The following is a 13040-nucleotide window of genomic DNA, read 5'->3' as shown; positions in this document are numbered from 1 at the left end:
TTCTAAGATGTTGCTGTGTTGGGGCAGCCATGGCACAGTCTAAATATAGTTGTTAACAAAATGTAACATGATTTACTCCACAGTGCCTATTTAGCATTTAGTAAATGATTAGTTGACTGATTTGATCATTTTTGCAAATTTCTTTCATAAGTAAATTGTGGATAAAACTGCATATAATAGCATATTTATAATTTTTTGAATAATTTGAACTCTAGGGTGGAACTTTAAATAAAAATTACAGATACAAAAAGAAAATACAGAAAAATTATTACTTTATTTTTAGGTGATGTTCACAGAAGAAGATGTCAAATTCTACTTGGCTGAGCTTGCGCTTGCTTTAGACCATCTACATAGCCTGGGAATAATCTATAGAGACTTAAAACCAGAAAAGTAAGGAATCATGCTACTAAGTTGAATACAATGTAATATCATTATTTTGGAGGTAATAAAAAATAAAATTACTTCATAGAACTATCCCAAGCATTGCATTAACATGACTGCTTCACATTTCTCCTAACACTATGTATTCTCATACTTTTAAATATCTGTTAAAATTTCTGTTAATGTTATCTTGCTTTGATTTGCATTCTTTAATTTATAATGACGTTGAAATCGATATTCATTTGTTAATTGACAATTTGTATTTTTGTGTGATTTTTCTGTTCATGGCCTTTGCTCATTTTTCTTTTGGAATGTTATTTTTTTCTCCATTGTTTCGTAAAAGACCTTTACAAATTAAGAATTTAACCATTTAACATACATTGCAAGTACATTTTTCTAGTTTGTCTTTTAATTTTAACTTTATGTTATTTTAACCTACACAAGTATTTTTAAAAAACTTTTTTAATTAGGGAATATTGGGGAACAGTGTGTTTCTCCAGGGCCCATCACCTCCAAGTAGGTGTCCTTCCATCTAGTTGTGGAGGGCGCAGCTCAGCTCCAAGTCCAGTCGCCGTGTTCAGTCTTTAGCTGCAGGGGGCACAGCCCACCATCCCATGTGGGAGTCAAACTGGTAACCTTGTTGTTGAGAGCCGGCGCTCTAAACAACTGAGCCATCTGGCTGCCCCCTACACAAGTATTTTTTTTCTCAGTCAGATCTATGAATCTTTTCTTTTGTGATTTCTTCCATGACTTTTATTCTTAGAACGCTTAGAACGTCTTTTCCAATCCCGTGATCAGATATTTTTCTTCTAATTTTATGGTTTCTTTTTATATTTTAACTACATCTGGAAACTTTTTGGTATGAAGTATGGCAAAGAGCTAATGCTTTCCTCCGAATACCATTTATTGAAAATTTTCTTCACATGATTTCAAATTTTGAGTGTAAGTTGAGCAAATTCCCATTACTTTGATAATAGCAATTATCAAGAAGCTAATATTATTTAAATTCTACACACATCTGTGTTTTAATTTGTCAGTGTTTACCACTTTGAGTAAGAAAGGTATTTTTTTCCCTTTTTTAAGGATATAAACAAGAGCCATGCTCTAACAAGAATTTTTTTAAACAGCTTTATTGAGATGTAATACACATACCATAAACTACTACTTAAAGTGCAAAATTCAGTGATTTTCAGTATATTCACAGAATTTTGCAACCATTGTCTTTATCAAGAATTTGGATATTACTGCCATTAAAATGTTACATACAAAATGTAAATAGTATATTACAATAGCAAATAGAAAAAACACTCCTTTGGAATCCTATTAAGTGATCATTTACAAATTGTTATGCTTTCACATTCTATGTTTTTCATATATTTTGTTTTTGGATAAACAAATTCATATGGTTCTATTTCTATTCCCCAGATAATTACTGAGTTTTTCTTTTCATTTTCCCAATTTCTAACTATTACATAAAATATAATTCCAGGTGAGAACAAATATTCAAACATATATAATTCTTAGAAGTATTTATTTAACCATCACAATGGTATTTATTTAACCATTGTGTTAGCATTGGTCATAAAATTATGATTAAAGCATGAGCCCTGTCTCAAAGGTCGAATAAGATAAAATGTAGGTAAGATTGCTTAGAGTGAGATCTTTCACATACATGTCTAGATAACGCTATTAAATTGAAATAACTTTAATTGTTAAATAATCCAAGTAAAAACCCTTATATAGAACCTAGAAGAAATTTAAGTCTTTAGACCAATTGTTTTATGCACTGTAAGGGATTTTCCAGATACTTTTAAGCTAGAATTCTGTTATAATAAGTATAGCTAAAAATAATAATTAATAGTTGAAAGAGAACTTTGCTTATTTAGAATAATAGTTGACCTTTAAAAGATAAAGGATGCGCATGGTTATCTTAAAAGAACGCCTTAATTAGAAGGCATAAGTAATAATATCCTTTTAGCCATGTTTTCTTTTTCTCTCAAAATTATCAAGAATGATTTGAGGTTTGTTTTGTTTTTAGAAGTACCTTTCATGTATTTATTAGACGGGAGGGTGATTTCCACCATACCTAATAATTCCCTTTATATTCCCTAAGTGTATTTGTCTGCTTCATAATTAAGCATAATCAAGATTAGTATTTTTTTCATAATAAGTCCCTTGTTAAGAAGAGACCTGAAAAATACGCCCCTACTGAATTACCCACAGTGGTAAACTTGATTGTAATCATAGTTGAATTGATGGTATAGGAAGCTTGGTAATATTTTTGACATAGTAAAATTTTATTATAACAAAATTTGGCTTGCACATTTTTTAGTTAGAATTAAAAGTAAGGAAATGTCTATGTTATGGAATAGCTTTGAATGTAAATGAAACAGTTTATTATTTGATTTTTCAAGTCAGTATATTAAAATACCTATCCAGTAATACAATTATTGGCTTACAGCTTAGTACTTACCCCTTTCTATAGCTCCTTAATTAATGATGTTACTCTCCACTCATGTATCTGCTAAAGCTAGAAACTTGAGTGTCTTCTCTATTAGTTCTTCTTTATCATGACCCATATCTAAGAAATCACTAAATACCCTTTAAAATTGCAGCTATGATTATCAGTACCCTCCATGCATATAAACCTTTTATCGTCTTCATTGCCCATGAGAAGAAGCCCAAACTATTTGGAATGCCCTGTTGGCCCTTTGTAGATTGGCCTCATTATTCAATACATTTCTTATTTGTCTGTGCTATGCCAGGGACTGAGCTACAAGATGAATAAGGTCAAACCCTCTCTAGGAGCTCACAGTTGACTAAGAGAAAACACTGGAGCATGTGTACAGGGAAGGGATGGGTCAATGAAAGCAAGGAGTGTGGTGAGGAAGGTGTGTTGAAGAGAAGAGGATTGTGTAGGTCATGTCAGAAAAAAAGCTAGGAAAGAATGATTGAGTTAGATGCCTTAAAAATGACCAGAATGACAACTCTACCACATTCGACTTAAATATTTGGACCCTCTGTCTATTCTGCAAGTACTAAGGAGTTTAGTGAAACCACCTCTGCAGAAAGGCATTAAAAAGAACAACTTAGAGAGTATATAGGTTTTGGTTCTTTTCCTAATAGGTTTCAAATGCCCCTGGCTCATTAATACAAGATTATAAGGCTTTGCCTTTGGGGTTTGTCATATGTGTGTGTCCAAAAAAATTTTCTTTCCTCCTTTATCTTTGCCTTCTTATTCACTGTCTAAAGCAATATTTTAGAATGAATGTGGTGATCTGATGCTTAACAAAGTCATTTCAGTTTTAGCTTCTATAAATCTCTAGTGAGTTGAAAAGATTTTCTGACTTTGTCTTTTTTTTCTTTCAGCATACTTCTTGATGAAGAAGGTCACATCAAATTAACAGGTGAAAATTCTCATTTTATTAAAATGAGAATAAATACTCTCTATAAATTCTCTCTATATAAATTTCCTTTAAGGTTGATCATGGTACAAATAATGAGTAACACATTGTTTGTGTTAAAATCTTGATTAGAATTTTTAATAATAAATGTAAATATTGGAGCTCAAAATTTAAACTTTGTGCAAATTATTGTAGGATATTTACGATTCAGTATTTATTTTTGGCAGATTTTGGCCTAAGTAAAGAGTCTATTGACCATGAAAAGAAGGCATATTCTTTTTGTGGAACTGTGGAATATATGGCTCCAGAAGTAGTTAATCGTCGAGGTCATACTCAGAGTGCGGACTGGTGGTCTTTTGGTGTGTTAATGGTAAGGTTTGGGGCGTTTTGTTTTTTGTTTTGTTTTTGAGAAGTTCAATAATGAATGTAGTAGAAATATAAATCACTTGTTTTATTATGTAGCAATTTTAGAAGATTTCATTGTAATTAAGACGATGCTTTCTTACCTTCTGACATTGAGATTTTATACTTACTAATACCTCTGATTATTTGCCTTTTTGTAGTTTGAGATGCTCACTGGTACACTACCTTTCCAAGGAAAAGATCGAAAAGAAACAATGACTATGATCCTTAAGTAAGTACTCCCTAGTGGATATGTTTTAATGAGATTTCAAAATAAATGCTCAAACTAAAAAAACAAACAAAAAACCCCCAGATTTTTGGAGTGTTGGCTGTAGTATAAAAAATAACTAAGAAATTCATCAATATTATAACATCACTATTATGTAGTTTAAATATGAACAAACCCCATAGATTGAGAGTACTCATTATTTCATGTTAACAGTGAAATATTGAAAGCTTTGCCATAGAGACTTGGCATATGACAAGGATGCCCATGATCCCATTTCTGTTCACACTATCCTGGAGGTACTAGCAAGTACAGTAAGGCAAGCAAAAGAAATAAGGTTTAAGGTTTTAAAACGTTTAACATTTAAGGAAGAAATGTAATTGTCACTATTTAGATAACATGATTGTGACTGTAGAAAATCCAAATTTTCATATAAAGTCTTGGAGTTAATAAAAGTTTAGCAAAGTTGCTTTATAAAAGGTCAATAAATAAAATATGTTTTTGATTATTAGTTTCAGGTATACAAAACAACATAGTGATTAGACATTTACACCCCTCACAAAGTGATAACCCCCCCCAATCTACTACCCCTCTGACATTGCACATACCTGTTACAATACCATTGACTATATTCTCTATGCTGTACTTTATATCCGTGACTATCTATTTTTTTAATTGTAGTTGACAGTATTATTTTATATTAATTCCAGGTGTACAGTGTAGTGGTTAGGCAGCTATATAATTTATGAAGTGATCCCCACAATAAGTCTAGTACCCATCTGACACTACATAGTTTTTACAATATTAGTGACTGTATTCCCCATACTGTATTTCACATTCCCATGACTATTTTGTAACTACCAATTTGTACTTCCTAATCCCTTCACCTTTCTTACCTATACCCCAACCCTCCTCCCTTCTAGCAACCATCAGTTTGTTCTCTGTATCTACGAGTCTATTTCTGTTTTGTTTGTTCACTTATTCTGTTCTTTAGATTCCACATATAACTATGTGAAATAAGTCAGACTGAGAAAGACAAATAAAATCTAGTTCATGCCTGTATACTAGCAACAGAAAAATTGAATTTTCAAAAATGGTACTGTTTACAATAGTATAGAAAATATCAAATACCTAGGGATAAATCTAGCAAAAGTTATATAAGAACTCTATATAAAAAAAAAAGAACTCTATACAGAAAACTAAAAAATTTTATTTAAAAATATTTTTAAACACCAAAATAACATGGAAGGTTGTACCATAATCATATTATGACAGACCCAGTGTTGTAAAAATGTTGGTTCTATAGATCAGTGTTATCTAATAGAAATATAATATGAGCCACACATATAATTTTAGATTTTCTAGTAGCAACATTAAAAAAGTAAGAAGAAACAGTTAAAAGTAATTGTACAGTCATGCACCCCATAACGATGTTTCAGTCGATGACAGACCACATATGTGACGGTGGTCCCATAAGATCATAATGGAGGTGAAAAAGTCTTACTGCCTAATGACATCATAGCCATTATAACTTTGTAGTGACATCATAACCATTGTAACGTCATAGTGCAATGCATTACTCAGGTGTTTGTGGTGATGCTGGTGTAAACAAACCTACTGGGCTGTAATTCATATAAAAGTATGGCACATACAATTATGTACACTACATACTTACCACTGTGTTACAGTTGCCTACAGTATTCAGTAGAATAACATACTGTACAGGTTTGTAGCCTAGGAGCAATAGGTTATGCCATACAGCCTAGGTGTGCAGTAGGCTCTACCATCTAGGTTTGTAAATGCACTGTATGATGTTTGCACAATGCTGAAATCACCTAATGATACATTTCTCAGAACATATCCCTGTTAAGTGGCACATGACTATAATATACTTTATTTAACTCATTACATCCAAGACATTATCATTTCAACATGTAATCAACGTTAAAAAATGATTATTGACATCTGATACATTATTTTTTCCATACTTATTTGAAACTCAGTGTGCATTTTACACTTAAAATTTGGGCTAGCCACATTTCAAGTGCTCAGTGGCTGTATGTGGCCAGTGGCTACCTAATTGTACAGCATAATAATAGTTTCAATGCAAATCAAATTTAAATCCTTACAAGGTTTTTGTGTGGAACTTGATAAAGTCTGACATGATAATAGAAAGGACCAAGAATAGCTAAAACACTTTGAAGAAGATCAAGATAGAAAGACTGGCTTTACCAAGTATCAAGTTTTACTGTAACTATGATTAGGATAATATAGCATTGAAACAACTATTCTACTTGTGCAGTAGAATAGAGAACCTGGTAATAAACCTATACATATATGGACAATTGATTTGCGACCATTGGACATTGCAGAGCAGTAGAGAAAGAACAGCCTTTTTAAATAAATCATGCTGGAAAAATTGGTATTCATGTAGAAAAAGACAAAATTCCTATCTCACACCATACACAAAAGTTATTTCCAAGTATATTACGTGTGTGTGTGTATATATGTGTGTGTGTGTGTGTGTGTGTGTGTATATATATATATATATATACACACACACACGTAATATATACATACATATATATATATATATATATATATATATATATATATATATATATATATATACACACACACATATATAAAGGCAAAAAAGATTCTAAAAGAGTACAGGAGAATATCTTCATGACCTTGGTTAGGAAAAGTAGTCTTTGGACACAAAAAGCACTAGCTATAAAGGAAAAGACTGATAAATTATTACTACATTAAAATTATTAACTTTTTCTCATCAAAAGATTCCATTAAGAAAGAGTAAAAGAAGAAATTTGCAACACATATAACCAACAAAGGGCTTGTATCCAGAATATATCAAGAATTCCAGTCTACCAGTAGGAAAATGACAGCCCAATAGAAACATGGATAGGGGACATAGGGACTTCACCAAAGAGGATATTCAATGGCCAATAATCTTGTAAAAAGATGCTCACCCTCATTAATCAGAAAAGACAAATAAAACCACAAGCTACAACTGTATACCCACCAGAATGACTGACAGTACTAAGTGCTGACAGGATGTGGAGCAGTGGCAACTTTCATGCGTAGCTGGAAGGAATATAAATACTCATATAACCACTTTGGAAAGGAGTTTTTGGCATTGTCTTCTAAAATCCGATATATGTATACCCTCATCCAATAATCCCACTTTTAGGCATGCACCCAATTTATAAGCACATCAAGAAGCAAGTACAAAGATGTTTGTAGCAGCATTATTTATAATAGTCAAAAAGTGGAAGTTGGATCATTAGCAGTAGAATGGATTAATAAATTATGGTATATTTTTATAGTGGAATAAAATGGATTGACAGACTATCTGTAAATATTTTAGACATAGTCTCTGTCACATATTATTTATTGTTTGTTTCCAATACTTTAAAAATGTAAAAACCATTCTTAGCTCAAAAGCCATACAAAAACAGGCTGAGGTCTTTGGCCCATGGGTGTAGTGTGCCATACAGCAAAGAAAATGAACAAATCACAGTTATGTGCAACAGCTTGGGTAAATCTCACAAGAATGTTGAGCAAAGGCAGTTCAGATAGAAAAGAATGAGTACTGTATGATTCTATTTATAAAGTTTTAAAAGCGGACAAACGAAAGCATGGTTTTTAGCGTCCATATTTAGATCACAAAAGCCTGAGGCAAAATTAGTAAGTGGTTACATTGGATGAGGGGTTCTGGCAATATTATATTTCTTGGTCAGATGACTATTCACTTTGTGGTAAATCATTGAACTGTGTACTTTGGTTTTGGGATGTTTTGTTTTGTTTTTTGTTTTTGCACTTTGTTTTTCTTCACAATAAAAAAGGTTAAAAACTATTTGCTATATAAGTGAATATTCACTGAACCATCATCACTCCATCTACTCTAGCCCCTTCCTTTCAGCTAACAAACACACTCTGGTACTGGGGGGAAAGGATCACCTTTTCTTTGACCTGGCCTTCCTTTCAACTTTCTGCACCATCTTCCTGCATCCTTTTAACACAAAGCCTCTTTGAAGAGTGGTCTTTCATTTTTTTGGCTGCTTTTATCCCACAGCCTGTTTGTCATTCATTCCCACCACTCTATTGAAACTTCTCTCACTGTTGTCATCAGTGATCTCCTGGTTGCTTAAACCAGTGGCAGATTGTTAGAAAATTGACTCTCAGACATTTGTTCACACAATTCATTCAACAGATGATTGAGGTCTTGCTGCATGTACATAGGATGCAGTATGAACAAGACTGACAAGATCTTCTGTGGTCTCACAGAGCTTGCATTCTAGTGGAGGAGACCAGGAATTCATATTTAAACAAATAAATATAATTATTTCAGGTAGTAATAGGAGCAACAGAGATAATAAACCAGGGTATTTTTTATTTTTTTAGTTTTAGGTGTACAAAATAATGTAATAGTTAGACATTTACACCCCTCACAAAGTGATACCCCCCAATCTACTGCCCCTCTGACATTGAATATAGCTGTTACAGTTCCACTGACTCTATTCCCTATGCTGTACTCCACATCCCATGAATATATATATACATATATATATGTATATATATGTGTGTGTGTATGTATATATATATATATACACACACACACACATACACACACCGTGTTTCCCCGAAAATAAGACCTAGCCAGACAATCAGCTCTAATGCGTCTTTTGGAGCAAAAATTAATATAAGACCAGGTCTTATTTTACTATAATATAAGACCAGGTCTAATATAATATAATATAATATACTATAATATAATATAATATAATATAATATAATATAATATAATATAATTAATATAATAGCAGGTCTTATATTAATTTTTGCTCCAAAAGACGCATTAGAGCTGATTGTCTGGCAAGGTCTTATTTTCAGGGAAGCACGATGTGTGTGTGTGTATGTATAGCTCACATTCAGTGTTATTCTACTTCAGCTTCAGGTGTACAGCGCACTGGCATCTACACAGTCTATGAAACGTTCTCCCTAAAAAGTCCAGTACTCACCTGACATCCTATATAATCTTTATAGCATTATTGATCATATTCCACAAACTGTATTTCATGGATGGGAAACCAGGGGATTCTTGAAGTGTGAGGCCCGGGGCAGGGGCAGGAGCCATTTTAGATGGGACAGTTAAGGAAGGTCTGACACTGTCAGCCCCTCTTACCCCCCTTAGCTTTTCCTGATCTCATCAGCTTCTCCTACCTCTCTAAGCATTCCTCTTTTAGTCTCTTTTGCTTGACCATTCCTCCTCTGCCTTCTTTTCTCTCTCTAATTATGAAAATTTTCAAATGTAAATTCACAACAATGGAGTATTATAGTAAACACACATATACCAATCACCCAGATTCAAGTCATCAAGATTTTACCACATTTGCTCCATTTTATTCCCTTTTCTTCTAATTTACTGAAATATTTTAAGCATTTCAGACATGTCATTTCTCACCTACTTCAGTTTGTATCAGTAAAAAGTATGGATGCTTTCTTACATAATGTCGCGCAGGGTGACAGGCGGGGTTTCTGGTCCCGCTCACCACATAAGAACGCAGGATATGGTGAGGCCAAAAAGGAACACCCACGGAGCCATAGGTAAGGGAGTCACACCACTATAGTCTCGCTGGCAGCTGGGTTGGAGACACAGGAAGCAGGAGCCACACTGTCTGCAACCTGCTGTCCACTTCTCTGCAACCCGCACTCCGCCGTCCTAACTGCAATCCGCGCTTGCCAGCCCAGCCACCATCTTCTTGCTAGCCCCCATTTTTTTTGTTAGCGTAGCCACAGCAGTTATATTAGTGGCCAATGGCTCACTGGTTACAGCTGACGGCCAACTAGCCACAGCTGATGGCCATGCAATCACAGTTGATGGTCGTTTACTACCTGAGCCAGCACTTTTCTATGTGAGGCCGAGAGCCTGGAAACTGCTCTCTGGGGCTCTGTCCCCACACATAACCACATTTAACAAAACTAGTAATAATGCTTAGGTATCATCTAATACTAGTCTTTAACCAGAGTTTTCAGATTTTCTCCAAAGTGGTATTTTTACAGTCCTGAAAGTCTGCACATTTCATTTGGTTGTATTTCTTTTTTTTTTTTGGCTTGTTTTGTTTTTTTAGTTGTATTTCTCATACAAGAACAGAAGCTTCTGTTCATCTAGAACAGTCTATCTTGTATTTCTCCTGCCATTTGCTTGTAGAAACCAGTCAGTCAGTTTATAATTCCACTTTCTGAATTTATCTTGTTGAAAGATGAGACCACCTCTCAATAGCTGAAAAAAAGCATAAAGCTGATTCTATTGCTTACTACAGTAAGAGAGAGCAATGCTGATCCTGTAGAAGCTCTCCAAGCAGAGAAGACCACTGTTCTTATATAGGCTTTGGGGGAAGGGTGGAGTTCAACAATTGGCAGCTTTTCAGAGTCATAAGTGGATTGACATCATCTGTAAGAGTATGGTTACTTGGGTGGGACTGTTGTTGATAAGTTGGCATTCAGGTGTGGTTAGTGGAGGCAGCCCATTCTTGTTTGGCTAATTTTCATGAATGAAGAGCTGTTATTGATTGGTTGGTTTGCAAAAAAAAGCAAACTATGTTCACTTACGCAAGTTGTCTTTGATCAATTGACTGGATTTAAAACCAGTTCTGGTGGCTCTCTTGTTACCATGGTTGCATAACAATTAGTCTTTTGCTAGAAGTGTGGAATTTTTTTATTCTCCTTGTGATATTATTCCTTTATCCTATTTTTGGTTAAATGTATTTGACAATTTTTCATAGTTCTTGCTGTTGCACTCTATTGCAACACGTCAGGAGGCTTACTTTACAACACCTGGTTGTGAGGTCTTGTGATTACAGCTGATCCCTCCATTGTAAAGTTCCCTGTCTTGCATCTATTGGTTTCATCCACTGATAATCATTACTTGAAACAATTATTTTACTAGGGATTCAAAAATGGTGATTTTTTGTTACTGTTATTCCTTCTTCATTCGTTGTCTGATATTTTCCAAAACAATGTACTTTCCCTCGTCAACTAGGGCTATTTAGTTACCTTGAAATAAGGCTCAAACAAGAAGGGCAGAATAAATGCTTAATTCTTAATTATTTCCTATTGTCAGAGCCCTAGTTACTTCCAGTAGGGGTGGTGTCCAATGAGTTGAGTTTTTATGTTAGTTTTGACTTTTTCTTTTTTTTTTTACTATAATGAGCTCATGGGATTTAATAATCAGTGTGATTGGACCAATTGCATTCATTGTTTTTAATGCCTGAATTGCCCTTTTTCTGATCACCTTTTAAATGTTCTTGTTCCCCAGGGTTCCATCTCTGATATGCTTTCTTCCCCTCTGTGCTCACTTTCCTGGCTGACCTCTTACTCTCAACATTTTAATTATTCCCATATCACTCTTTCTTACCTTAACTTACCAGACACCAGACCAATATTTCCATTTATTCACCTGCCTGGCTCTCCCAAAACGTATGACGTGCATGACTTAATACTTTTAAACTAAATTTTTCTCTACCTGCCATTCTTTTCCTCTTCTTGTATTCCCAATTAGCAGCATTTCTGTGCAGCCTCTTTCCAAAGCCAGAAACCTGAAAATCATTCTTGATTACTCTCTCTTGCATATGCAGGTATTCACCACTTTCTGTCAGAAATATCTCAGTGTCCCAGCCTTTCTTCTTCATTGCACTGTTTACAGTTCTCAGAGCATGGTGAGCTCCTACCCACACTACTGGGCCAAGCTCCTAAGTAGAATGCTTACAACCCACCACTGTTTCCCACTCCAGATCATTTTATAATGCCCTTGGAAGTACCTTCTTGAAAATAAATCTGGTCATGTTAGTCCACTGTTTAAAGACTTCTGCTATATCCCTGTTACCTAATATAGCACTGTTTCCCCAGGTTTGTTCAACAGGACATTAATTCTACAAAGTGTTAATAGGTTAATAGGTATTCTCTGAGAAAAAGCTGCTGGAAACAAATGTTTAGAAAAATACCGATTTCTTTACTCTAGATTTCTCAGCCTTTTATTTATTTTTTATTATTTTTTATTTTTTTTTTATATATTTTTTTTCATTTTAAATACCTTTTTATTTATTTAATCTTTGGAGCCACAGAAATAAATTAGAAAAAACAGGTATAACTGATATTGTGTTAAATCTCACAATTATTTTTTTATTTTGTTTTCACTAATGGGACTTTCCCTTTGTTCTTTTTTTTTTGTTGTTGTTCTTTTTTTTTTTTTTTTCTATATATATATATATATTTTTTTTTTAATTAATTAGTTTCAGGTGCACAAGACAAAGCAAAACTTAGACGTTTATCATTTATATCCCTCACACTGTGTGAACCCCCCTCCCCCCATCCACTATCCCTCTGTACGTTCCCAAAACCTCTCACCTTCCCCTTATCCCCCCCCCCCCCCCCCCCCCCGCCCCTCTAGCAACCCTCTGTCTCAGCCTTTTAAATGCAATGTGTTTTTTTCTCCAGCAGGGAGGTATAATAGATAGCATTCTACAAACTCATTAGATCATGACATATTTTTTGTTGCCTTTAAGTATCTAGAGAGATTAATGTTATTCAGTAAAATGTTGGGGAGA

At 34.1% G+C, this 13040-nt stretch overlaps 1 protein-coding gene across 8 annotated transcripts in view; it reads left to right on the top strand.

Annotated features, from left to right (window-relative positions):
• The window catches only part of RPS6KA3 (ribosomal protein S6 kinase A3), a 113165-nt gene that overhangs the window by 66308 nt on the left and 33817 nt on the right, over positions 1 to 13040 (top strand). For all 8 annotated transcript variants that reach the window (XM_088795047.1, XM_019755409.3, XM_019755407.3 and 5 more), the window contains 4 exons: positions 284 to 390; positions 3751 to 3788; positions 4013 to 4155; positions 4349 to 4419. In XM_088795047.1, the coding sequence (XP_088651173.1) occupies positions 284 to 390; positions 3751 to 3788; positions 4013 to 4155; positions 4349 to 4419 (359 nt within the window). The remainder of the gene's footprint in view (positions 1 to 283; positions 391 to 3750; positions 3789 to 4012; positions 4156 to 4348; positions 4420 to 13040) is intronic.

The sequence above is a fragment of the Rhinolophus sinicus genome, chromosome 18 (genome assembly GCF_057876585.1).
Source record: "Rhinolophus sinicus isolate RSI-liver-muscle chromosome 18, RSI-T2T, whole genome shotgun sequence".
Taxonomy (NCBI): Eukaryota; Metazoa; Chordata; class Mammalia; order Chiroptera; family Rhinolophidae; genus Rhinolophus; species Rhinolophus sinicus.
This window is presented reverse-complemented; position numbering and strand designations above follow the sequence as displayed.